At 34.9% G+C, this 26,944-nt stretch overlaps 1 protein-coding gene across 2 annotated transcripts in view; it reads left to right on the top strand.

Moving 5' to 3' along the window:
- The window catches only part of KHDRBS2 (KH RNA binding domain containing, signal transduction associated 2), a 348,366-nt gene that overhangs the window by 296,033 nt on the left and 25,389 nt on the right, over nucleotides 1-26,944 (top strand). For both annotated transcript variants that reach the window (XM_035543032.1, XM_035543031.1), the window contains one exon: nucleotides 16,051-16,133. In XM_035543032.1, coding sequence (XP_035398925.1) covers nucleotides 16,051-16,133 — 83 coding nt within the window. The remainder of the gene's footprint in view (nucleotides 1-16,050; nucleotides 16,134-26,944) is intronic.

Below are 26,944 nucleotides of genomic sequence, written 5' to 3'. Positions count from 1 at the left end.
TTCCTTCAAATAATTTATTGTGAGGTATTCTGTCAAATCTCAGGCACGCTGATGGACATCTCTAAGTATTCTAACTTTTTCAATCATCTTGCAATCTTACTCAGATTTCACTGTGCCCTTATTATGTGTAATTATGTGTAAATGTGTAATCAAAGAACATTAAATGAATGTCTGGAGGGCAGCCCACACTTTCTATGTGTTAGTGGAATCAGATGACTGAATACCTTGACAAAGAAAAAGAATAATACTACGTCAGCCAAGTCAGCTTACCACAGTTTTAAGCCTAAAAAATAAGCTTGAAAATTCATCAAGCGTTATGAGAAAATGAGATAATCATATGAGAATAGACCATAAGGAATAAAACCACACACCTCAGCTCATCAAGATAGAAATATATTTCTGTGCAATTTTAAAGCGTCTTTTGTAAAAATAAGTTGCATGTTTTGAGACGATATGAACCTCTTGCTCTTGGCCATGGACTTATAAGCATGGATTTTTGAGTGTAAGTTGGTGAAGTTGCTTATTTCAGAAGATATTTATAAAATGTTTACAAAACAGCCCTTTCTATGGCATCAATATCTTAATATCTTGACAGCATAATATCTACTGTTAATGCTGATGTGAGCAAGAACTGACTCATACCATTTAGGAAAGTGTTGATGTGATCCAAGTAATTTTGAGCTTTATTAATTGCTTTGTCACAGACCTCTACTTTGATTTTGAGCATATTAATTACATTAACACTTCAAAATTCTGTTTTCTATATCTGTATAACAGGGATAGTGATAATTAGTTGTATCACAGATTTTCTGGAAAGTTAAATACTTTAATACATTAAACACTTAAAGAGAATCAGAATATTTATATTATTAATACATTATTTTAGTTGCCATTATTTTAATAAAGAACACAAAACACTTTTTTCTATGCACGTTCTAATACTTACAATTAAATTCACCAGATTTAAAAAAGAAAAACATTCTCACTTAATTGTGTGCCTGATTTTGTTGACACTGAAGTCCATTAAAGTTTTCCCACTTTTTTAAAGGGGAACTACATGTAGCTCAATGGAGAAATTTGTTGCTCACGTGCTATAACTGTATAAATATATACAGACAGAAATGTCAATGACATTTTTAACACATGGTCTGAAAAATCCTGGAGACAGATTAGTCATGCAGAAAAATATTTTTCTCTTCTTTCTGTCAGTTCTGTGATCAAGTCTGGCTTCTATTAAAAGCAGATAGATTCTGGAAACAGAAATATGCAGTGTTTTTTGCTTTTGCTTTCTTATTAAAATGGAAAGGAAATGCAAAATATGATGTGTTGCTTCTGTGTCAATTGACATTCTGAAAAACAATTAGAAGAATGTCTGAAAACAAAAACATCTTTTACAAATATATTATGTACTTAAATACTAGCATTTACTTCTTAGATTCAAAAGCACTTTGGAAAATCAAGAACTTTAAAGATTGCTATTTCCAAAATTGTTCTGTGATAAAATACTGTGATTGACATGCCAGTTGAAATGTTACAGAAACTTTATATAGCACACTTGAATTTTACACACATGAGTAATAGATATAAGTATCTATGTATGAAGTTCATTAGGGATAATTACAATTTACAGCCCTGAATCTTCTTCTGTAGCTGGAAAACTAAGGAATAAAAAGGAGCTTATATCTTTTTTATAAAATGCTGATAGGGCAGGACAGATAATTTCACCCCGCAGTGGCTCTGGTTCTGCCGTAAGGATGTTACAGTGTTGTAAAGTGACTAAATACAACTCAGAACAATTCTTGGACCATGGATTACAGTCTAAAACTTCTTTCTGTAAGACCATGTCCTAAGAACAAAGTTGTATGTTCATGTTTTCTTTGACAACCTCTCTTTCCTGAATTAATCTTTAAAATTGGAATAAAATCTACTAGATAGGCGTACTGATATCACATAATAGCTTAAAGCCTGATTGTCGAAATAGCCATTTCCACTAGAAATGTAGCTTCAGGCTAAAATGGTTATTGAACCAGGCCTGGCACTTAACTGGTGTGTTGTAGTATTGCACTCTTCCAGAAAGAAGTAAGTAATATCAGCTGTGTTTTGTGAGTAGACTGATTATGGATGTATGTATTAGATATTCTTGGAGCATGCCAACTGGCTCAAAAACCTTCCTGGATGATAACTGAAGAACTTCTATTTAGTGGATACTAATTAGGTATTAGTAATAAACAGTTGTTGAGCTGCTCAGTTCTGCCAATACTAAAGCAGCTACAAGCCTGCTCAGAAGAAATGTTTTAGGAATATAAACCTAAAAATCTTAGGTGCCCCAAGTCCTCAAGCATATTGGTTGTTAGCCTCAGTTTTAGAGGCTGGTATAGCTAAAAAGCACTAGTGTAGCTACACCCTTTGTCTCAAAGTAAATCTTATAGTTCAGTTTTACTGGGCTACCTGAGCACAGATTCTCATGTCATTTTTGGCATACTACAACCTCCAGGGCAGAGGACCAGCAATGTTACATGTGACCCAGGAAAGATTGCACCCAGCTGGACTAAGTTGGAAGCCAGGCAGAATATGTCAGGGTGTCTAAAAATACTGTAACTGTACACAGCTGCTGAACTGAGCTTTCAATGTCTGCTTTGTGGTCACATGTGAAGCACCTAGCTTTCACACTGACACCAAAATTAGTTAATCTTACACTAGGCAGCACCACTATATTGTGCCTTTGACCCCCAGGAGGCACTGATCATAGGGACCTTTCAATGAAAAAAATTGTGGTTTTATCCAAATGGACTTCAATTTAAACTTTTTATATAGATTATTTTTTCTTGTATTCAACTGCCCATATTAGCAAGTCATTTTTATGTTATCCTTTACATTTAACTTCTGCACTCCACACATTGAAATTCAAGAACCTCATGGATCCTCAGACAACACCTCCATTGGCAAAATGGACAAGAAAAATCTTGTCTTTAATTTCTACAAGGCATGTTTTTGGTTATGTCTGGTTGCTCTGATTTTCACTCCTTTGCTGCAAATATATTCGTCAATCTTCTTCTGGGTCAAAATGCAAAACTGAGATATAACTTTATTCAACTGGCAAGGGTGACTACAATTTAAAAGCTAAAGGCTGGTTTTTAATCACCAGTGATGCAATTCTTAATGTTTGTTTGAATACTGATGGTTTAGTGTTAGGTCAGTGATGCCTGCAATTAAGTGTTGCAAAACTCCTTATTACATTTTATAATTCTGATTAAGGTTCTAGGCTTCCCAGGTGTTTGGAGTGATGCTCAGGAGTTTACCAAGCACTTTTTACTCACCTGTTTCCAAACATTTTACTGAGTAAATACCATTAGCCCCAATGACTTAGGTTGTATTTAATTTTAATGCTGAATATTAAAGTCAATATTCAGTACACATGATGGAAACCTATGATCTTGGTTGGCTATTTGGTATAAAATATGGAAATTGGGAAGATTAATTTTCTATATATTTAGAAGGATATATGATACAAAATCAGCGTCAGAGTTAAGTTGTCATCTTAGGTGCATTGAGAGTGATATTTAGGTAGAGAGAGCTTTATTTTAGGAAAATAAACTTCCAGATATTGTTTTACTAATCTGCTCCAGCAGCCTGCAAATAGAGCTCTTGGACTCAGCATGATGGGTAGCATAATTCCTAGTCCCGGGTAGGAAAAAAAGCCCTCTATCCTATGGATTTTCTGTTTCAAAACCCAACTGAATACTGTAGTGATGCACTATATAAAGTGCTGACACTGCCTATGTGAATCTTTGAGATTTTTTTTGACGTGGATTCCTGAGTCAATGACCATTACAATCACAGCTAAATCAATGTCTTTATTTTCTCCAATACATTAACGGAACAAAAATGTGCCAATAAGGAGATAATACTTGCATTGTGGAATAGTGGCTTAACAGTTGAATAGATAGATAATGGAGGAACAAGAATGATGTATCCCTTTTAAAAGGTTTATACTTTAAAGAACAGAGTCAGTATATTGTACTTCTGTCATTACAGCTTTTAAAATGAGAATAAACTTCTGCTCATTTTTTAAATATTTAAGCAGAATCTATGTGTTAGCTGGCCTCCCCTGAACAGATAGAGAAAGAATGTATCCATATGTTCATCCTTTTCCAATTGAATAAATGCCTACTATGGTCACTTTGGGTTTGTTATTTAGCTATCAACACTCAATCCTTTAGTACTTCCAAAACTAACATAACAGCTAGTTGAGCTTGCTGCATAAGATCTGATACACATTTCACAGAATTCAGTTTAAAAACTCCCTTTAACTTTGCTACTTTTTAAAACAAAAATCTGAGAAACAGGTTTGATCTTATGCTTGGCAAAGTGTTATCATGGCATAAACAAGATAAAGGTGAGTGTGTAAAGCTCTGGAATAATGTTCAAAAGGAAATAGTAGTTAATAAACAATTTATTTTAATTCCATTAGCCGCATTTTCTCTTCCTGAAGTAGATTTAATTAAGATATACTACAATCTGTATTCTACACCATAAAATATCCCTCTATTAAAAAAAAAAAAAAAAAACACCACTAAAGTTGCCTTAATGAAAGTTGCCTCAACAAAGGCTAAAGCTAAAAATCTTTTATGGCATATAGGAAAAAATAATAACTGTGGTAGGTCATGATGAAAAGTTTCTTTGTATAAAAGTTTTTTTTTTTTCCTAGTTACCTAGAGAGACAACAGAAATGGTTTGTGCAGGAATCGATTACATAAATTTCTGCTTGTGTGTGTGTTTGGGTAGCTGGGTCTTTCTCCCTAAAGTATAAATGCAAATTGACTTGTCACACATTCTTTAAAATTTAAACAGCTGAAGAAAGAAAATCGCATGGAGTTATTTTCAAATCCATGTATGGAGCTTAAGGGGTTCTGAACTTAGCAAGAAATTCTAAGGAATGACAGTAAAATGTATTCATTCAAAACACCATGAACAACACAAGATTTCAAGTACATCAGTAAAAAGATGGTCAGTGCAATCCACATTGTGCTTCCACATTTATAGCCAGAGTAATCTCTTCACACATTTTCTTTTAGAAGGTAGTCTGGCTGTCACATTTAACACTATTTATTTAATGTAGTTGTTAAAAAGAGGAAGTAGAAATTACATCTCACCAGAGATTTCAGTTATAGTGAACATCATTTCTGCTTTCCATCATTTTTAGACAGCATTGTCATTAGCAGCAGCCTCGAAATCACGTACACTCATACAGTGTAGTTGAGTGAAGGGGATAAAAGTATTGCAGTTGCCCAAGTAGAAGACAGGTGCCTATGTGTTGGTGGAGTGGGAATATACATATATTTATAGGTATTTATGCATATATATTCCATAACAGATTAATCAACACTGTACAATAGAAGAACCTGTTTCTTACAAAAACATACTTCTACAGTGTGGATTTTTTTTATTATTTTTTTTATAGCTATCAGATGTGTGATGGTTATATTTTACTAGAAACCTAGCTCTCACTTTATAGAAGCTCATCAAATTTGGGAATGGCACCTTTTCCAAAACATTAGTGATTACAAAATAGACAAATGCAGTTGGTATAATTATGCTGAAATTTATTAACACAAATCAGTGTATGTTAAAATGTTCCTATATTCAATATTTTGTTAATTTTTGATTGGTAAATATGTTAAACTAATAATAGTTGAAATAAATAGAGGTATATTAGTAAGAATTAAATTGAGAGCTAAAGAGATGCTTCAGGTTCATTTTCTATTACACTATGGACATCATTGGTAGACTGTACACCGACTGGAGCAGTCATGCCTGGGATGGTTTGTACAGATTTGGGAATCCAGCTCATGTTTGAGAAGGTTTGTTGAACTTTTATCATTTTATTTCCATTACAGTTTTTCTAGTAGAAGAGGTATTATTAGATGTTTTCTGTATGGTGAGTGGAAATCAGTACTAGTATTAAATGGGCATATTTGCAGCCCATCCATATTTTTAATCAGTATTTGTTCTTCATTTGTTGACAGGCTATGTCAGGAAAGGTCAGAATCACCCCTGTGTAGCTCAATTCTTTTATGGTTGAATAGTCTCAGTTGGCCTTTTTTGCCTTTTCTTACGCTTTTTTTTTTTCCTTTTTATTCCTTGGTGGGCATTAGAAAAATTAGCATAGAGATAAAACATAGTGTTTTCAATATGTCAATCTTACCTCATTCTGTATCTTTTGAGGCACTTATCTCGACTGCTGTATTGAATACCCAGTCCATTTTCTGAGTTTTCAACCATGAATGATAGTTGGCAGGTTAGGACTAAACTAGACCACAGCGATTACAGCTGCATGGTGGAAAGAGTGTAGCATTTAACAGGGGAGACCATTCTTACTCTCCCACCTTCTTTCTTGTATCTTCTGCAATCTAGGATCTTGATGCGTCCCTGTTTGCTGAATGACATTCAGGCTGCATAAAAGTCTAGGAATATGCCATACATAATAACAGGATTTTTGTTCTCCATTTAATACTTTTTTCTTTTTTTTTACTGTCGTTTGTACCTGCATCACTTTTATCAGCTTTAAAAAAAATCAACAAATTCAATCTGATATACATCATAGAGGCTTGCTGAGTAAACTGAGTGTCTAGATATAAAACCTGTATTTTGAGGTCTGTACTGACTTCCAATTTCTTGTTGGGTGCACTTTAATGCAATCAAATTCTATTGGATTTTAAGAATTTAATTTAGGCGGTTCATCTATCCCTATATCCCACAAATCCTGAGAGCCACTTGTGTTAGAAGGCTGTAGGTGGCTACTTGCAGTGTTTCCCACTCTTGATCTAGTACAGACTAAGTTGACTGCCTATCTTTTCCAGCATATCTATCTGCTGCACCCAGGAAAATGGAAAGATATGTAGAGATAGGGATCTGTATAAGGTTTTGAAGATTTGGGGATTCTGGCTTGTTGCTGTGTTATCTGCTGATCAGTATATCTCTGTGTCAGGATTGCATTTGACTTTGAATCTCTATACATAAATTATTTTTAAAATAGACTGGAAGAATATAAACCCAGACCTGGAAGAATACTGATCTAGAGGAATACATCTCATTTGTACGGTGAGATATACTTAGTAGTATGGGATAAACTTAGCAGAGGTGTCCTGACACTAAGATCTATTAGGCTGTCAGGCAGTCTCCCAAGAGAAATGGTGGAATCCCTACCTCTGGCAATATTTAGAATTTGATTAGAGAAAGCACTGGAAAATGTGCTGAAAGGAGCAATCATATTTGACAGGAGCTTCTAATAGATGATCTATTCTTTTTCATTCCTAATTTCTCTAATTGCATGCTCAAACTTGAGGGAGTAACAGTTTAAAGACTATCTCTAAGTACCTCAATAAATATTAAACAGTTTTTACTATTTTGTTCATTCTTATATTCACAAATGAGAAGTCCCATCACATTCTACATTTGCTTTTAATTATACCTGACCTTTCTGCAATAATTCCTGTACAACATTGTACTAGTGAAGTTCACTGTTCTTACATATCTTTTAAAACCAAGAAGAAAATTCTGTATTACCTCTAATCTTTGTGTTTTATACATCAAGCTAAAATATATTTCCTAGTCATTCACTGGCAATATCCATTACAAGATGAAATATGACAGCTGAGAACATTCCATGAGTGGGCACCTTCCTATTTATTCCTGTGCAATACAAAAGACCAAGAACGTTTTCCAGGAACATTTTCATTCAGATATGATTAGCAGCAGTATAAACACTGCTGCATACACTACAAGTAGCACTGCATAATACTTTAATTATTGTCATAAGCAGAAAAAAATGGAGTTCAGCTCTTCTGGAACTGATAGCAACTTAATGTTTCATTTCGCTGGTTGTAGATAATTTTTCAAAACTTTTGGAATCTACCTATATTTTTCACAGTGAGTTTCACTATGTCAACCCTTCAAAGTTTCATTTTGAATGAAAAGAAAATTGATCAGTTTAAATATACAAGTTGATGAGACACTACTCACATTGCAGCTTCAGAATTTAAATCAGAGGTATCATGAAACTGAGGAAATTATATTTAGCCCCTTGGCTTAAAACAATGCCAAATAAGAATTATCATGGCTATATCTTCTAAATACTGCTATATCCTCTTATGTGGGGTAAGAAATCACATTAACAGTTAAAATGCTGAAAGAATTAAAATTATACAACATGCATAAATTACTTAGACAAGACAAGGGATACTACAAAATCAATTTAAAACTCATTGTCCACATTTTTTTTAGGAAATATTTTCATTAAAAATGTTTTATTGGGAAATATTTCGTTACTTCAGTGAGATATAAATACGGGCAAAATTAGTGGTGAACAATCTTTGTAACAATCTGGGACATTTGAAATTTGGGTGAAAGATGCCATTTATGAAAAAGTATGTGATATTTTATCTGCAAGTAATAGGATGTAAAGATGCAGCCATTAACAATGCTTGAACTTGCAGGTAGACTTAACTTCAAGATTAATAAATAAATGTGTATTTGCCCAGTTTTCTGTTATTTTAAGTACTTCAAACAATTTCCTATCTGCTTCTCCCGTCTCTTTCCACTGGAATTTGTAGTCTCTCCTTTTAAGATGAAAATCACTTCTCTGATTTTCTCCTTTATATAATAAAACACTTCTACATATTAAGTATTACAAATAGTTCTTGTTTGACTTGAACAAAACTGTTCCTGAGTGAAGATGTTTCACTGTTAGATATTACTAACTCAGGGAATCCTTAATGGTAGAATATATTTAAAAATAGGATAAAGATAGGTCAAAAACAATGGTATTTCACATTGAATTAACCTATGTATTTTCTTTTCTTCAGATAGAAAATATAAGGCTACTTTTGCTTGTCTTGGTTTGTTTGTTTGTTTTAATGTCACAGTAAAATTGGAAAGATCTCTTAGCTATTAATCGTGATGACTCCCACAAGTCTTTTCCTGAGGGAATTCTTTAAATTCAGAGACACAAGCAAAGACACAGTTTATAGAATTTGAGCATGTATTTACTAGAGCACATTATCTTGCATTTGGCCAAGTTATATTTAATCTACCTACTTCCAGCATCAATAATACATCAGAGTGAAATTTGATTTAAAATTAAATATAATTCAAGGTCTTGTAAAGCACCTATCATACCATTGCTGCTCTTTGCTATTGTCTCAACATTTACTCACACATTTACAGGCTCTGAGAGTGGAAAATACTGTGGCCCAGTTTTCATGGGTTGGAAAACAAGAAGGGGAATTCCTAGGAATTTCCAATCTTTCAAGGGTTGGAAATTTCATTTGCTGGATTATTATAAAGCCTATTTAAGATTGAAACAGTTTACTTTGAAGGCATTGTGTCTATCATGTTAAACCATTGTGAAATGCTTTAAACTGTCAATTAGTTGTTAAACAGAATATCTGTCTGTCCTCAGTAGGTACTTGTAATTATTCTTGTATCTACAATACAAGAAACATTACTGCTCCATGGACAGATTTTATGTCAACTCAATCTATTGATTATACAGCTTCTCTAGGCAAGCATCATGACGCACAAGTTCATTATCTCCTTTGCTTGAAATTTTGCAAACGGAAATAGTAGATATGATAAAGAAATTAAAACCAACTGTGAGTGTAGTACAGCCCATCCTCCCTTGGCAGCTGAAAATAGCTTTCTATTCTATTTATTTAAATTCACAGGAAAAATAAATCTTTCATTTAAATGTCATTTATGTGATATATTGTTGCCAATGCATCTTGCTAGTATAATATATTATCGCTGAAGTACTATGTAAAGTAGCACAAGTCATCAATAAAATAACAATTAAAAAATCCTTTTTTTTTCAGGGATCTCACTCCCAGATAGATGTGAAAATGCAACTTGTCCGAGATACATAAGGAAGATATTTAGGACTGTTTTTCACCTCCACTTGCTGCTTATTACTAAAATAAGTCATTATACTGATATTGAAAGAAAGAGATGTTTGTGAGACACTTTGTGCAATAGAAACTGGGTAAATGATTGATTCTGAGGTTAGGATTCTATTTCATAAGAAAAGGCACTATGGGAAAAAAAAAAAAAAAAACACCAGTAAAATGTGAGAGGAAAGTGTTTTATTGTTGACGGTAGAAAGAATGGGGGACAGAGAAAGAGCAAAAAACTAATCTGATGTAAGTGGCAGCAGATTATGCAGAGATTTGACACATGAATTAGGACTCTTAAGGTGACTCCATGAGCACAGCTAACAGAAGAATTTGAAAAAAAATCCATTATATTAGTCAGATTACAGTATGGGTATAATAATTGCAACAGCAAATTATTCTGTAAGCTACAGCAAATATGGAAGGAAGGAGAAAAGTGCTATATCTATTAGATTTTCTTGTACATTTTCATTACATTCTGATGTATTTTAATACACCCAAATGTATTTTAAATGTTACTCATTTATTTCGTATTTAGTTGAAGAATTACAAAATAATAAAATAATTAAAAAAAATTTGGAGAGTACACAGCAATTTTGATGAGGTACCTGAGATTCTGTTTTACTGTGGCTGCTTTGGCACCACTTAGCTGTTTGCTTCTGTGACCACAGCCCTGTTTTTATCTGGCATAGAATCAATTTTAGGACTTAGGGGAAAAAAAATTCTTTAGTTTGACTCATTTTTATTGCCATAATTGTTCAATAGAGGGTTTATTTAAACCCCCTGAAATATGAGGACATGAATAGCTCATTTATGAATAGCTCGTTTAAGTTCACTGCTTTGAATTCACAGAATATCTGTGACTGTGATTATACTGAAATATCAGTGACATTTCCATGACTATATGAAAGATGTTCACCTATGTATTTTCTACCATCCAAATATAATGACATTTCCCATTGCTGATATGTGAAGAATAAAACTGATTTCAATAAGAAGCCCAACATGTTGAGATTAGCTCATTGCCTCTGGCAAGCAGATATACTCTCTGCTGTTTTATCACTGTAGACTCTAGTTCCTAGATTGCATTTATGAAGTCCATAGCATAGAGCTTTGATTTTTCAGTTGATTAGTATTCCCATTTTAATTTTAATATTATTTTTGTTATTACTGTTATTTATCATTTTGATAGATATAGTGCTGCTCTACTTACTTTTCTTTGAGTTTGTCTTCAAAACGCTTGGTGAGATCTCACCAGCACTGAGGGTATATCTCATCTTCAACAGACTGATGATATTTAGTTTTGTTTTTTTTTCTGACCCAGGAGGTATAGCTGAAGAAATCAAGGCCAGCTATGGTAACAGTCACAAGTACTTACAGAAGAATTTAGACAGAATTTCAGTTTCTAAGCATAAATTATGTTTCTGGGGATCTTTGCTCAGCAGAAGACTAACCTCCCAGGTACTTCAGTGAAATTCATCTGCTCTAATTGCAGGTTTTCAACACTAAATAATCCAAATCTAAAGTGATTACATTTTAACCCTCTTTGCAGTCAGTAGGGAGAAATTGCCCTTTGTCTAAATTATGTAAAATTAATGTCCTGAGATTTGTTCCTCTGCATGTATTCAGCTGTCACTATCTTAGAACAACGTAGGGACTGAACACCAAATGGGTATGTGTGACTGTGGTAGAATGTAAGTCATCCCCCTTCTTCATCATATAACTCTCTTGAGGGGCTCAGTTAACTCACCATTCACAAATCATTCTGAACACCAAATGACAGTGCTATCTGCAGGTTTTTTTAAAGGAACAAGTAGAGAAGGAGGTGACAATACTACAGGCCCAAGTATAATAGCTGTGACGTACTTAAAAAGATGGAAACCTTGGTTAAAATTACCATTTCTGAGCTACATGCTTTAAGAACCTACCTCCCACCCCTCTGGATAATGCCTTGCCCATCAGAATATGGTGATGGGAGTGAGGCAGTGGCTGGTACAACTGTGCTTGCTGGTTCCTCCCTTAAATGCTCTTTGCAGGAAAAATGTGAAGATTTATTAAGCCAAACAGACAGCATGACTAGCCAAAGGCATAAGTCATACATCTGGAATAAGAAGGCTTTCCAGATGTTCCTACATATTCTTTCCAGTGTTTAACATATAGTAGAATGAGTGGGATTTAGAATTTCCCATAGCTGTTAACATATCCTGAGATCTGGATGTGTACCAAACTGTCTGACAAGAGATCTTATCTGAACACTGTACTGTCTGTTTAAGATGACATTCTGACATTCCCATCCTTCCCTGGGCATCTTTCAGAATGTTCTGGATTGCATTCGCAATCTCTGGTTGCTTCACAATTAAGCTTAGAAGTGCTGATTTTTACAAGATAAGCTTTCTCTATACAATAAATTTCTTCAAATGAGGAACTGACTTACATACCTAAAGGTTAGTTAGATCTAAATCTTGCACATCCACACTGGTCTCCCTTTATAGTCATTGAAAGGAAAGTTCTTATTTAAAGAGCAAATCAACTCATCCTCAGGTAGATGTCGAGAGTGTGTGCTATGAATTATCCTCTAGAAATGTTTTATTTCTCCCCTTTGATTCTAAAAGGAATCTACCACTAGCTTGATAGTAGATGACTAGCTTTTAGACATCTAAAGTAAGGTGATATGGACATGTGATAGAATATGGATGTGGTTGAGTCACAACAGAAAAGAGAGAGACAATGTTTGTAGATTTGTGTAAGCCAGTTGGAGAAAATAGAAGAGACTATGTGAAGACCAGTTTACTGGGGAAACCCTGGTTTTATACAGAGTTACAATTAGAAGTGAATTTTTATATATTTGCCATCTTTGAGGTAGAGTACTAATTTTTATGTCCAGGGGTACTTTTTTTGGGCTACAGCTAGTGAGAAGAGCTATCTCAACTCTGGCATGCAGACCTTTCTCATGTTCACATATTTGCCAAGTTACAGAGTAGTATAACTCAATTTACTTTGACTTGTAATTTGGTTTGGTTTGTATTTTTTTTGGTGAGTTTTTTTTTTTTTTTTCCTTTTAAAGTCTAGACATATTGAAGTAGGCTGTTTTAGAAAGAGTTTGGGCTTTCTTCTATAATTAAAAAAAAAAAAAAGTTTTGATTTCCTTACAATGTATTTTATCATGTGTTACTAGGACAACTGAATTTAAAATATTGTGAGGCATTTTTCACAAGAAGCATGTGAATTATTTTTCTTCTTGGTCTCCCAGAGATGAAACCTACCATCTTTCAGAGCATGCTGTGAAAATCCTATTTTGTAAGGCTCTTCAGAGAAGAGATAATTTAAACTTGGTGCATTTGAGTCTGTTATTGTTTAACATAGGGTGTTAAGTAGGTAACTCATGTTTAAAGAGAAAGCATTACATTAGCTTGCCCTTGTTATTCTTTATATATTTTTAACATTTGTTTCAGCATCTGAAGCTCGGAGAGGATTTAAGCAAATCTAAATAAATAAAATAAGACTTTACAAAAGATATCTTGGGTGTTGAATCAAATTGATACTTAACTCCTCCTGAGGTAGTAGAATCTAAGCCTCTTTCCAATTGTGTACTTTTTCTTTTTTAATACACTCCTTTTCTCCTGACTATAATTTTCTGTATTATAGGACTGCATATTCACTCCTGAAGTGAGTGCTCCCAATGCTAATTTCATATGTTATTCTGAGAGTCTTCTAATCGTTTTTCCTATCTTCACTTTGTCAGGAAAGGATGATAAATACTTAAATATTCATGTTTTCTAGTTAGTCGTTTCTTGGACTGAGCTGTATTTTTTTAAAATTTCTTTAGAATTTCCACTTTTTAAAAAAAAATTGTTTTTCTGAACTATACTAAAATTCCTCAACTCATTCATTAGTGTTTTTAAATATTGTTAACTCCACTGCAGCTCCATAAATATGTTTTTGTTCCTTTCTCTCCTGTTTGAGATGTATCACTGCAGGGCCAGAGCAAATCCCAGGCACTGTAAGATGGGAGCTGGGTGTGTCATTTCTCAAAATGTGCACAAAAGAAATACTTTCAAACATTAAAGTTGTAGGTGCTGAGGAGCTGAAGGTTTAACAGAAGAAAAATGCTTGGCGAGTTTGAGACGCTTTAGGGATGTGAGCAGAGCTATTTCTAGTTCTAGTTGCCTGAAAGCTTCTCTAGAACAAGTGTGTCTGGGTACAATACAGCATATTAAACTGTTTGAAAAAAAATGCTTGTAGGTACATTATGTAAATAGTTCACTTGTGGTATTAGAAGATAATTCTCTTACAGAATGGTACAAATAATAGAACATTTTCTGGAAAATACTTTTTCTTTATTGAAGAAGCGTCATGCTTTTTACTCTGTCCTTGTTTTCCAGCCATTCCACGTGAAACATTTGCACTATATTGACCTGCTCTGAGCCTTTAGGGAAATTGTTAAAATCTGTAACGCAGAGTGTCAAGTATTAACAAGAGTTCTCTGCCCTACTGGTGCTGAACGTTGATCCACCTCAGGCATCAAGACACTGAAAGAGCTAATTTGTAATTCTTGCCTTTTCTGTTCTCTCATATAGTGAGTAAGCATGCTGAAATGTCTTTCTTCTAGCTATTACTCTACTTTATACAGGAACTTGCATCACCCTCATCTTCACAGTGGCTGGATTCTACCCAGTAACATACTAATCAATGTGACTAACATCTGTCTCCGGTGGTTCATTGTTTCTCTCAGCCAGTCCCCAAAAGCAAGATCTTGTATTTAGTCATATAATGTTAAAAATACTGGTCTGCAGGAGTATGTGTTTAACTATACTTTTTTTTTTTTTTTTTTTTTTTTGCTGAGTTTATATTAATGTGGGGGAAAAAATGGTGCATTTCAATGTGAAATAGAAGATGACGGTTTGTGTGGGCTTCAGATTCTGGCAGAGGTTATTCCCCAATCTCAAAATGAGATTCACTCTCCAGCCCAGAAAATTTTTTCCTATACTGCAAGCTGATGTGGGTGCCTCAGAAATGGATTTACCATCTGAGGTCTGTATCCTGTCCTTCCTTCAGGCCATGTGGCACCCCAGGGGCAATGTCTCTCACCTGAAGTCTGTACTCATGCTCACTGATCAGTCGGAGACCAGAAGGATAGGCAAATTTAATATGTTTGAGATGTTAGTGAATGCATCCTCCTTGGAATGTTTTCTGAAAATTGTGTGTACCAGTGTAGTTCAATACCATTACAGAGTTTAATTAGCAGAAATAATGAAATATCAAAGTAACATTGTACTTTGCATGATTATGACAGTTTACCAGAGTGGTTGTTTACTGGAGTCCTGTCATTTTGGAGCAGCCGCGTTCTGTCCCGTCTACCCAGCCTAACTGCACTTGGGTTATCTGTGGAAAAAACTCAATTCTCAATTGCCTTCTGCTATAGTTAGTATTTAGTCACAGATTTTTAAGGCCCCTAATTCCTTTAGCACTTCCCATAACAGGTAAATTTTCTTGTAACTACAAAACGCTTGGTCTCTATTTAACAAATATATCAGCTCCCAAAATTCATATAAAAATGAAAAAAATAAATAATAATAATAATAATAAAATGAACAAAATGTGTTTCCATACAGCATTTCATGACTACTTTGCTGTCCTGTCTTTGAATGAACATAGACTCAAGCACATCAGAAATCATTCCCCAGATTATCTCCATTTTCCTTTTTGTTATAATGCTGTACAGTCAGTATATTTTTTTCTGCCATTTGTTCATTTTGCCTATAGGTATTTATGGAACCATTTATATAACAAATTGCTGTGAAAAGATTGCTTTCATTATCATTCATCAGTAGGCTAAATAGATCTTGCTGAAGTACTGTGGTCTGGACAATGCACTACAGTTTATCAGTGAATAAATTCCATTCTTAAATGAGTAACTGATTTCTTTGCACTTGCAACATACAGGTTTTTCTTCACAATTCACAATTTTTGTCAGAAGGCTGCAAGTTGTCCATAATATTGGGCAAACACAGCATGTATATGCTGATGCGGATTACTTTTACAGCTTGATAATATTCTTTGATTTATCACTCTTTTAAGCTTTGGTGTTTTATTTTTCCCTTAGGGATATGATGATGGATATGGGGGTGAATATGATGATCCAAGCTATGAGGCATATGATAACAGTTATGCCACCCAAACACAAAGGTAAGCATTTATACTTTTTCATTAAGTTTTCCAAGAAAAACATTTCTTTTCTCTTGAATTTTTATGTAAATATCCTGTTTTGGTTTTCTACATTAAATTCTACAAAATTTCACAGTACTTTAAATAGCCATTAAAAAGTAATAATGGTGGTCAGAGTTAATATACAGAACTATTCAGATGAAGTAAAAATGCAGACAACTAGACAATGTTGCAGATTAAGTGTAGTTAGTTGTTTGTTTTTCTTTTTAAAAAAAAAAAGCAAGTGATTATACCATTTCCCTATCCGGTGTCATTCTGAACTTGTTGGTGCAAATTTTTTTTATTTTATTATTTATTTTTTGCTTCAATAACACAAAATAATCAAGGCTATATCATATTTAAGGCTTTTACAGTGTTTTGGGCAAAATGATAAAAAAATTAACAAAAAAAAAAATGATGGTAAATAACTGTCACTGGTTGGCATCCGCCATCAAGGTAGATTATGGAATGGAACGGTGTGCTTGAAATAACGCTGAAACTATTAGCTTCAGTCAGTTACTTTCTGAGCAACTTTCAGAACTGGTATAAGTAACCAAGTTTGGAAATCTTATTTTATGTCCGTGCTGTGTGAGATAATGGGAGGATTATATTCACAGCTACTCCTATAATTTCTGTCACTAAAAAGAGGCGACAAAAATGATCCCTTTTGATGTACACACACACCACATGCACTCATATATTACCTCAACAGTTGGTCCATGTTTATTACATATGGAATGATATCTTTTCCACAGTTAAGCTGAAGGATAAAAGAGTGCTTCAACCAATTACTCAGAAAATGTGCTTATTGGTTGCTAAGAGTGTTTGTCAAATTGTGGAAAGGCAAATGAAGTTCTAACAAGAAAAGAGACAGTTTTTAATTGAGTTAGTGTGCTTCTCACTGGATGAGAAAATGATGGTTATGTACAGAGTTCTGTACCCTAAAGACCAGGGGACGTTAAACTTGCTTTTTGTTTAACCATGTTTTTTGTTGAATGCTTTGCTGATGATAATGCCTGTTAGAATAATGTTGAGCCGTAAAACTGCTGTAGTGAGTGGCATTTGAGCCAATAGAAGAATAACTTGTTAAGTAATTTTATAACCAGTACACAATATTTTAAAGGATTTGTCACACGTAAATGTGAACTCCTTCAAGTATACTTTAACAACACACTTTCAAGTAATTATACATTACTTGCTTCATCCATCATGTTGTTGTGTAGGTAGATATTTTTGTTGCCAGAGGTTCTCCAATTTTTTCAGAATTCAGCCCATCTTTTGATACAATAGTGAACTATCACATTGTCTCTAGTTCAAAAAATGTTAGTTAGAAGTGTCTCTGCAATGATATTGCTTTTTTTTATCATCTGAATATTTTTTTTGCAAGTTGATATCTCAAGCAAATAAATGACAAATATATCGAGTTTATTAGTTTATGATAAGAAAGCTAGAACATGTAGTGATAATTTTACTGAAGACAGAAAACATGTAGAGTCAAATATTTTTGTAAATTAAACAGCTATTAAGTAGTCAGATATGTTCTCTACAATGTGCGGTACCTCCTAGATACCTATTCTATTTTAAATCTGTAACTAAAACGTTTCCTTTTGTAATAGATGTCAGGATACACAGTAGTACTCATCTGTGTTGAGTGGTACTGAAGGCCACAAGTAATCTTTTGACTTGAGTGAGAGCACTTGCGGAATAACATGCTACTCAGATTTCAAAGATGTAAAGAACAAATGGACCATTACAGATGCAGTTTGGATCTCTGTACCTTATTGGCTATTTATCTTCACAGAAATACCTCCTTACTGACCTGAAATAGCACAACAGAATAGAATAGTTTGACTGCGATATTTGGTCAGGTGTATATACCAAAAAGTTTTCTCACAGTCAAAGATCTTGTTTTTAGTGTAACTCTGATTACAGGTGCAATACCTATCAACCACACAACTAACAAAGAAGGTAATTTGTAACACTTCAGAGTACTTATTCATCTCATCCACTGTGTGATTTACAGGCAAAAAAAAAAAAAAAAAAAGAAATACTGTAGACAATCTGTGCTCAGAGAGAGAAAAAAAAAAACATTACTGCCCTCTGCAGGGATTGAGTGAAATTCTGAAGCATGAGACGAGAGATAATTGAAGTCTGTGGCTTAATGCAGAGCTCCAAGCTTTCTTCTCATGTTAAGGGCAGAGTTTCCACTTGCTTTTTACACCTCATTAAAGAATCAATACGGAAATTCTTAGAGTAGGTCCAATCTCTGGTCTATCTGTCTCACCACGCTTATTGACAAAACCTTATTCTCATTGTCACTTCAAACTGTAGAATGTGTGTGTTGGGGGGGGTGGGGGTTGGGGGGGGAACTAAACACAAGCTGAATTCAGTGTGCTTTAGAGCAGAGCACATGATAAGTTGTGCCTTGTTCCCCTATGCACCCAATGCACAGAGTGAAAATACCATTTGGGTAGCCTGCCACCACTACTGCTGTTAACAATACCTTTGTCTTCCAGACCTTATATCTGTTTCCCACTTGCTCACCATAGGCTTCCTGCCCATATATATATTTCTTCTGAAGGCCCTTAGTCCTTCATTGCCCAAGAGGTATGATTTAGATATTTTATAAATTAGTTGCTGACAATAGCAGAGAAAATGAGCACGCTGTTAGCATACACCACTGTGCTATTACACAGGATTATGACTTAGAAGGAGCAGCAAAAATGCCCAGCACCCAGATCACCCAGCTATTAAGTAGAGATAAACACTGTTTTTCTGTGTACAGTTATCTGAAGACTTGTATTGAAGGTCAAGGACAGAGTTTCAGGCCCAACAATACATTCTGTATAGGTCCTTCTTTAATGACCTCTACCACTGCCACCCTTCCAGACAGAGGGTTCTGTCCTCCATGACAGCAGTCTGATTTCAGACTGATAACAGGGGGATGGGGTCACTTGTAGAAGAAACCATGACAGAACCTTGGGATCAGACTAGAATGAACCCTACAATAATCTTCAAGGCTGAATGAGCTAAGAGACATCTCAAGAGCACTGAAATGGATACAAAAGCAACTTGAAGAAGGACAACCTGATCATTGCTATGGTAAGTGCCACGTGTATCTTATTATGTCTGGGGAGAAGAGAATTATGGGTTTTGAGAAATAAAATTATTGCTATAGTCTATACTGCATGAGGAATGTCTTGCTTTAACTAGCAGAAGCTGTATTTTTAAAGCCATTTTTTTTCTTCCTCATCTTCCTGTCCCAAAATTGCTACTCAGAAAACAGGATGGAACCTCAGGACAAAGATTTAAATGAACAACTGACTGTCTTTCCCAACAGTGTCTATAATCATTATTTACAGGATTCCATAAAAGATTACAGGTTTAGCAAGGACATTTAGAAACCTTGCTGGTTTTAGAAATGTGTTTACATTGATGTGAAAATAGAGATTTTAAGGTAATTGGAATGAAAGTACTGTCTGAGACCAAAGAGAACAAGGAAAAGACGATTTCAGTGGGCAGAGGAAGACATCAGATTTGACACACTTCCCACAGGCAATTTTGTACTACACTTTGAGTTTCTTGATGGAACATCTTTTTCCTTTCCCTTCCATTCAGTGTGAAAATGGATTTCGGTGATAAGGACCTCCACCTGTCCAGACATACCAAGGGATATTCAAGCTGTTAAGTTCATAGACTACTCCCTAGACACTTGGAAATCAGGCAGAGAACATTCAAACCCTTTTCTGCCAGCTATGTTTGACTCCTGAACTTTTAGTCTGACTACTTTTGTTAAAAATGTGAATCCTAGACATGCTAATCAGAAGTGAAATCCCTTTCTGAATATGATGGCCATCCCTGTTTTGCCAATTCACATGCCTCAATGGTGAGGAACAGATGGCAGGTGAGGGTAACAATCAAGCTGATGTTCTCAAACAGCAGCATTTCATTTCAGCAAATAGTTAATATCCATATAAGTTTACCCTTTCCCTTGCACTTGATAGTTAAAAGCTTGATGTATATTCTCTTTGTCCAACAACATTCAGGTATGAAGAAAAATTACTGCACAGATTTTTATCTAGACTGGACCCTTACCAGTAAGATGGCTAGATTTTGACCCTCATCAGTCGTTATACCAGATGCTGCCCAAATTTCTCTGCTAAGTTGAAAGACGTTCCTCTGCAGGCCTGTAAAATGTGCTGCTTGTCCACTTTTTGATGCTTTTTAGCAGTTCAACCATACTGATGTCCTCCATGTGTTCTTCCTTCAAACCATGTTGGAACATAACGTGGCAATAGTCCTTCCTTTCCATTCTTACTGAAAAGTTTATTTAAAGACATAAATATGATTTTTACAAGCCAACAAGCAAGCTCATAAAACAAAACTCCAAAATGGTAGAAGTATCAATTTCCATCTCAGCTGTAACACACATGATGTGGGAGGATCCTGTCAATTTTCAAAATATAATAATACACTTTTGATTTTCTTAGCAGGTACTTATAAGTCTGTTGAGCCACCACCGTTGTCCAAGATTCATAGGATGAGAACACTAGATCACCAGGCGAAGAGGATGAAATCTTTTGTGAGAGGATCTAAAAGAACTGCCTGTTTCTTTACAGTCTGATAGAGGATCAGACTGTACTGCATGCAAAGCATGGCCAAACACCTCAGCCAAGACCAAGAAAGTGATTTTGCAGAAGTAGATCAGTTGCTGGTGAATCAGCTGAGAACCCTGATGGCTAGCAGAGCCACATTCAGCTCTGCTACCACATCTCCAGTAGTCATCTCCACTGACCTTTGTGTCTCTACTAGCACCATCAGTTTAATTTCAAAGGTACCATGTCTGACAGCAAAAAAGAGATATTAAGGAATTCTGTGACTGACGGACCAATCAGGGGACAAAACAGAAAGGGTATATTCTATTTAAACCACTTGCGCATAACCTAACCAACCACATGCAGTGTAAACAATGGTGCCTGTAAGGGAAACAAAAAAAGAAGTCAATGAAGCTTAAATTTTGGGTTTGATATAATTTCCCTGTTCCACAGCATCTGGCATGAACACTCAAACATTGAGTCCTTTTTTTTTTTTTTTTTTTTTTGTGACCGGGTAGCTGGTACATTGGCAAAGGCTTCCTGGGCTGCTTTCCTCTTTTTTGTTCTGTCTGTCTGAGCAGGTGTTTATTAAAGAAAGAAAAGTCTGTGACTCCCATCCTAAGCTTTAAATAGGCCTGAAAAAAAAATCACAAAACCTGTAATGTACTAAAAAGAATAAATAATTTAGTGACGAAAGATAGAGGAAAATAGTGCAAACCATTGCTGAGTTACAGATCCCACCCCATAGTTGCACAGGCCACCTCATGACATCTTATCTATGTTGCATGCTGCACCATTACATAGATAAAGATCATTCCTCTTGCCAGCCTGGACCCAGCCCCACTAATGGTAACATCCCAGTTTTAGGACCTTGAAGCAGTTTTTGGCAAAATATTTACTGTTAATCTTGCAAATTTGTTATGTAATACTACAGGCAACGGTCCTCTAGACATGTGTTCCATGCTGGCATACAGATCATTTTGGGACAGTGATTTGGTTTTATTTTGTCAGATGCACACTGCAAACCCAGACGCTAAGCCAATAACCAAACTTCTGTTTCTGATGCTGTTTAAGATGCTAATGGTAATACAGAATCTAATCTTAACATAAAATGTCATTAATGTGTCTGAAATACATTCTAAGCTTTTACATGATCTGAAGACTTATACGTAGTGTTGATAAAAGCTGATACATATCTATCTTAGAGGACTGAAGAAGAAGAAAGGAAAGTTATGGTGTATCGGAGAATTTCAAGTTGACAGGCATATCTTCTTCTAGCTGAATAATATCTAATTCAAAAGATATAGTTATCTGTGGTTGAATCCCTATAACTGTGCTGTCATATGCAAAGTCCCATTGGGCTCCCATTTCTTAGTGTTAATAACAAAAATATAACAAGAAAAAAATATTTCAGGACATATATACTGCCAAGTCCATTTTCCTGCTATGGCAGATAGTTGTTATGACCATACCAATATAATAGCTCAATAACAATATATTCGTAGCAGTACCTATCAATTCAACCAGTAGTAGTCTGATATTAGTAAGTCAATCTTCAAGGTCTTTTCCAACCTGAATGACCCTCAAGGGTCTGTCCTGGGACCAGTACAGTTTACTATTTTTATCAGTGACATAGACAGTGGAATCAAGTGCACCCTCAGCAAGTTTGCAGATCTTTGCTCAATCAGTTAATGACAGAACAAGGGGGAATGTTTTTAAACTAAAAGAGGGGAGATTTAGTTTAAATGTAATGAGGAAATTCTTTACTCAGAGAGTGGTGAGGCACTGGAACAGGTTGCCCGGAGAGGTTGTGGACACTCCATCTCTGGAGGTGTTCAAGACCAGGTTAGATGAGGTCCTGATCTAGTAGGTGGCATCCCTGCCTAAGGCAGGTTGTTGGAACTAAGTGATCCTTAAGGTGTCTTCCAACTCAAGTCATTCTATGGTTCTATGATTCTAAGGTTCTATGATTCTAGTCTCTGCAATTCTGATTCTCTTTCTTATAATGACATAGACTTATTGAAAATTTCAAGAGCACATTCAACCACTGAGGTTGAATATACCAGAAGTTATTGACTTTGAAAAGAAACTTTACTTTCTCATTTATTCTTGCTTCTATTATTAAATTCATGTGATCTACTGTACAGCTTATATTTATAGCTCCCTTTTCTGCAGTGTGGACTTCTAGTTCAGGAGATTTAGGGATCACATATTCCTTGATCTGATATGCAGAAATATAGCATGGACCACAGTTCATCCCATGGCAGTTATGTGATTTAAGGTACAATCACTTCAGTGCTGAGACACACTGCAAAATGATTTAGGAAGAAAAGCAAAGAACATTTTATCAAGCTAAATCTTCAGGAATTATTTACATCAACAGGATGTATTTACCTGAGCTCCAAATCAACCTGTTTACCCTCGTTTGACTGCCAGGTATCAAGACTTCATATGTACATCTAATTCCAGAGATATCTTCTTCACAAGCACAGTGCTGCAGGTGAAATAGCTCTTTCAGACTAGTACAATTCTAAAACCAGTAGTACATAATTATGCTGGGGATACAAGTTATTTCATGTATCCTATCAAGGGACCGTTCTTCTCTTCTAGCTCCTTTTGGGCTCAGGAAAAAATGTTTCTATGTTTCAGTAACAGAAGTTTACTTTAGGGAAAAAAAAATAGTAGTAAAACAGAACTACAGTGCTTGGGAATGTCCCCCAGTGCAGATTTAAAACCACATTTGACAAATTGCAGTAAATAATTATGTAAATAAATTTGTGTCTGCCTAGAGGCAGATGAAATGATCTAGGTGACATCCTGAGGTCTCTTCTACATCTATCTTCTGTTACCTTTTCCCCTTTTTGCTCATGCATAACTAAGTTTATTTCAAGATAACAACACAGGATAATCCAATTAAATTCAGGAAGCTGTTCTGTTGCGAGTATAAAGAAAGTAACCCAATTTTGAAACTCCAGCTTGCTTTGAGTGGTTTGTATGACTGACAGAAATCCTTTTATGAACAACTAAAGTCTGATATTTCAAGCTCTAAATACACAATGAATTCATTCATAATAGAGTAGGACACTGATGTTCGTATATTTTGCATATCATATTAAATTGCAGTAAGTCCATTCCTTCAGGATGACCTCATAATAACGATATCAGATCTTAAATTTTCACAGATAACATTTTCATCTAGATATATAAATGTACACAAACCGAAATCTATAATACATTTCATAATACAGTACAATGCAGTACTGGATGAGCTTTCTGTTTTAGACTGTCTGTTTCCTTAGTTATGTTGAAAAGGTGCCAAATTCATTAGGGGGAGAAATCCTAGATACAAAACTATCAAGAAAATGAACAGTTATTAATTTTATTTGACACTACAAAGGAAATGAATCATGGCCTACTCATGTGAAGCATAAACTATCTAATGTGCTACTTTTACTTTCAAGTATTGAAGTGGACTTCTTACCACAGTACCAGAGTACATGAAACAATGGTTAACGCAAATTGCAAAGCAAAACCTGTTTTGTCAGCCTTCTCACTGTCATCTGTAGTCACAAGAAGAATAAATAATTCTGCCAAGATTCTGCAAGAGTGAACTGCTAAAAACCTTTTGCTTTGGATGTGAGGGACAAATAGCAGCAGCATTTAGATTTTTTACAGCTTTTACTCAGGTAAGGGCTGTATTGGAGCAGTTTACAGGCAGTTTACAGGCCACGTTTGTCCCTGTAAGTGACGCTAAGAGTGTTGATTCATTAGCATCATTGTAAAGTCTAGCAGTCCAAGCAGGGGATCAGCACAGTGCTACTGAAAATCTTATGCTTTCTTCAACGACCTTTGAGTCAAAAATCTTCAAAAGCTTCTTACCTACATGGTGGAAATGTCTCTTTTGTTCTCTTTCAGACTTTGGCTAAACAGATATTAAAACCTTACTAAAAGTAGAACCTTTTCTGATATATCTTTTGAAGGAAAACTTCTTCTGGAAACTTTTGAAAAACTAATCAGAAGTTACTTGGAAAAAAAACATTGCCAGTAGCAAATAGCTGTTGTATAGCAGGTAAATTCTGATTCCTATTTACAGATTTAGTCTTCAGCACTGTAAAGTTTTCATGTTTAGATAATAGGGAAGGCTACACATTTCCCACAGGATATTCAAATTACATCAGTTTCCTTACCTACTGATAGACATTCTGCAGGGAGAAGCCCAGGGGGTTTCTGGTAATTTCCTATCTCTTTCCAATGTCTCTAGTGTGTCTGTACCTACCCCTTGTAGGTGCAGTGTAGTTCAACATTCCCTGTCTGTGGTTTCCAAATATCTACCCTCCCTCCAATTGAATCCCCAGCAATAATGCTGGGGAGGGATTTTCAAGCAAAAGGTGGAAGATATCTATGCTAACTGAATACCAAAGCAATTGAATATGGAGCAAATATTTCTGAACAGTCTTAAGACAGAGAAAATCACAATGATATTTACATATGTCCTTTCCTAATGTCTTGCTGAGGAGCTTTAGTAAACAGCATTTGTCAGATTTATATGTTGTGATTGTATTCAGAAGGAAAATACAGAGAGAGGTCAATGATCTTCCTTGAGGATAGAATGAGTTCAAATAAATGCTTAAAGCAATGAAGAGATACACCTACTCGATCAACCAGTCCCACTGTTTTTTTAACTACTAGCTTTGTAAAAAGCTTCTGCAGACTAGCATTGGAGTAAAATGTCCATAGTTAAGTGAAACATTTTTGTCCTTAGTTTAGAAATGATAGTTAGACAGGACTGTGAATAATCAGTAACTTATTTAGCAGATTCTCACATGAGTAAATGATTGGAGGTTTAATCATTTTTCCTTCACATTCAAAATATTCCTGTATAGTTAAATATATAGACACATAAATATAATCCAAGCTGCAATAGGTACATTGGTTCTTTTTAAAATGCAATATTCTTTATTATTTTTCCCTATTATGCATTCTCTCACTTTTTAACCAGAATGCAATGTATTTATACTTTGTCATATTTCATTTTAGCTTTGTGCTTATATCCACCTGTTCATAAATAAAGATTTCTCTGTATTTTATTTCCAACCCATTAAAATCAATCAAGCCAGGAAGCCTAGAATATGACATTTTATGTATCTTCACAGCAATCCACTTATGGCATTCATCATCAGAAACTGTTTTCAAATGCCACTTCTCATTTACTTGATTCTATGAGCAAAATGAAAATTTAGCTGCTCTGAAGTAGAGAAAAATTTTTTTTCTCTAAAACTGGGTGGGATTCTTAAAATTCTGTATCACTCCCTTTGTAAATACTGTGTCTGCAGATATTTTACATTATATTCTGAAATAGTAATAATTTTGCGTGTATGAGAAAAATACAGAGGGATGGAGAATATTTGAATAGAAATCCCCATGTGTCTGTGGTTGTAGCCCATAAATGGAATTTTGGTTTCTATTTCAAACTTTGCAAAAACTTCAGAACCCAAAATCATCTTGCAACTCAGAAGGCTCTCTGCACATATCCTTTATAGCACTACTGGCTTAATTATTTATTTTTAAATCAGAGTTGCAGTAACATGAACTCAAACAAGAAAACACCGGAGACAGATGAGATATAGTTCAACTTCAGGCATATTGTAAGCTACAGAATAAGTCCAGGGAGTATTGTAAAGGAGATATTCTTCTTAGTTAAAAATATGAATACTATCAAAATTGAGCTTTCAGGAAAAAAAAAAAAAAAAAAAAAAGGAAACTTTATCCACTAAATTGTTCACCATATTATTCCATTAGTTCTAAAGAACTGTTTAGTAAAGGTCCATATTTATGATTTAAGGATGAATCCTACAAGTTCCTTTATTCAAAAGACTCATCATCTTTCCTATAGACGTAATGCTTAATTAAACAGAGATGATCCAGTAAGTCTTAGATTCCTAGGAAGATTATTTCTTTATTCACACATTTCCAATATGAAATATTATGAAATATTATTTTATAAAAATTGCATATATTGCAGTTCATGTAAGTGCAACTTTCTCTCACTTCTCTTCCAAGAAGAAGGATGCTGCTTTGTGTAAACAACTCTTCTTTCATTGTCAGCTATAAGTTAAATCCTGCTGACTTGACTGCTTCTGTTATGTAGGAGGGAGAAGCATTACAAATGCAGTCATACATGAAACAACTAGAATAGTA

This window comes from Cygnus atratus, chromosome 3 (assembly GCF_013377495.2).
Source record: "Cygnus atratus isolate AKBS03 ecotype Queensland, Australia chromosome 3, CAtr_DNAZoo_HiC_assembly, whole genome shotgun sequence".
NCBI classification, from domain to species: domain Eukaryota; kingdom Metazoa; phylum Chordata; class Aves; order Anseriformes; family Anatidae; genus Cygnus; species Cygnus atratus.
This window is presented reverse-complemented; position numbering and strand designations above follow the sequence as displayed.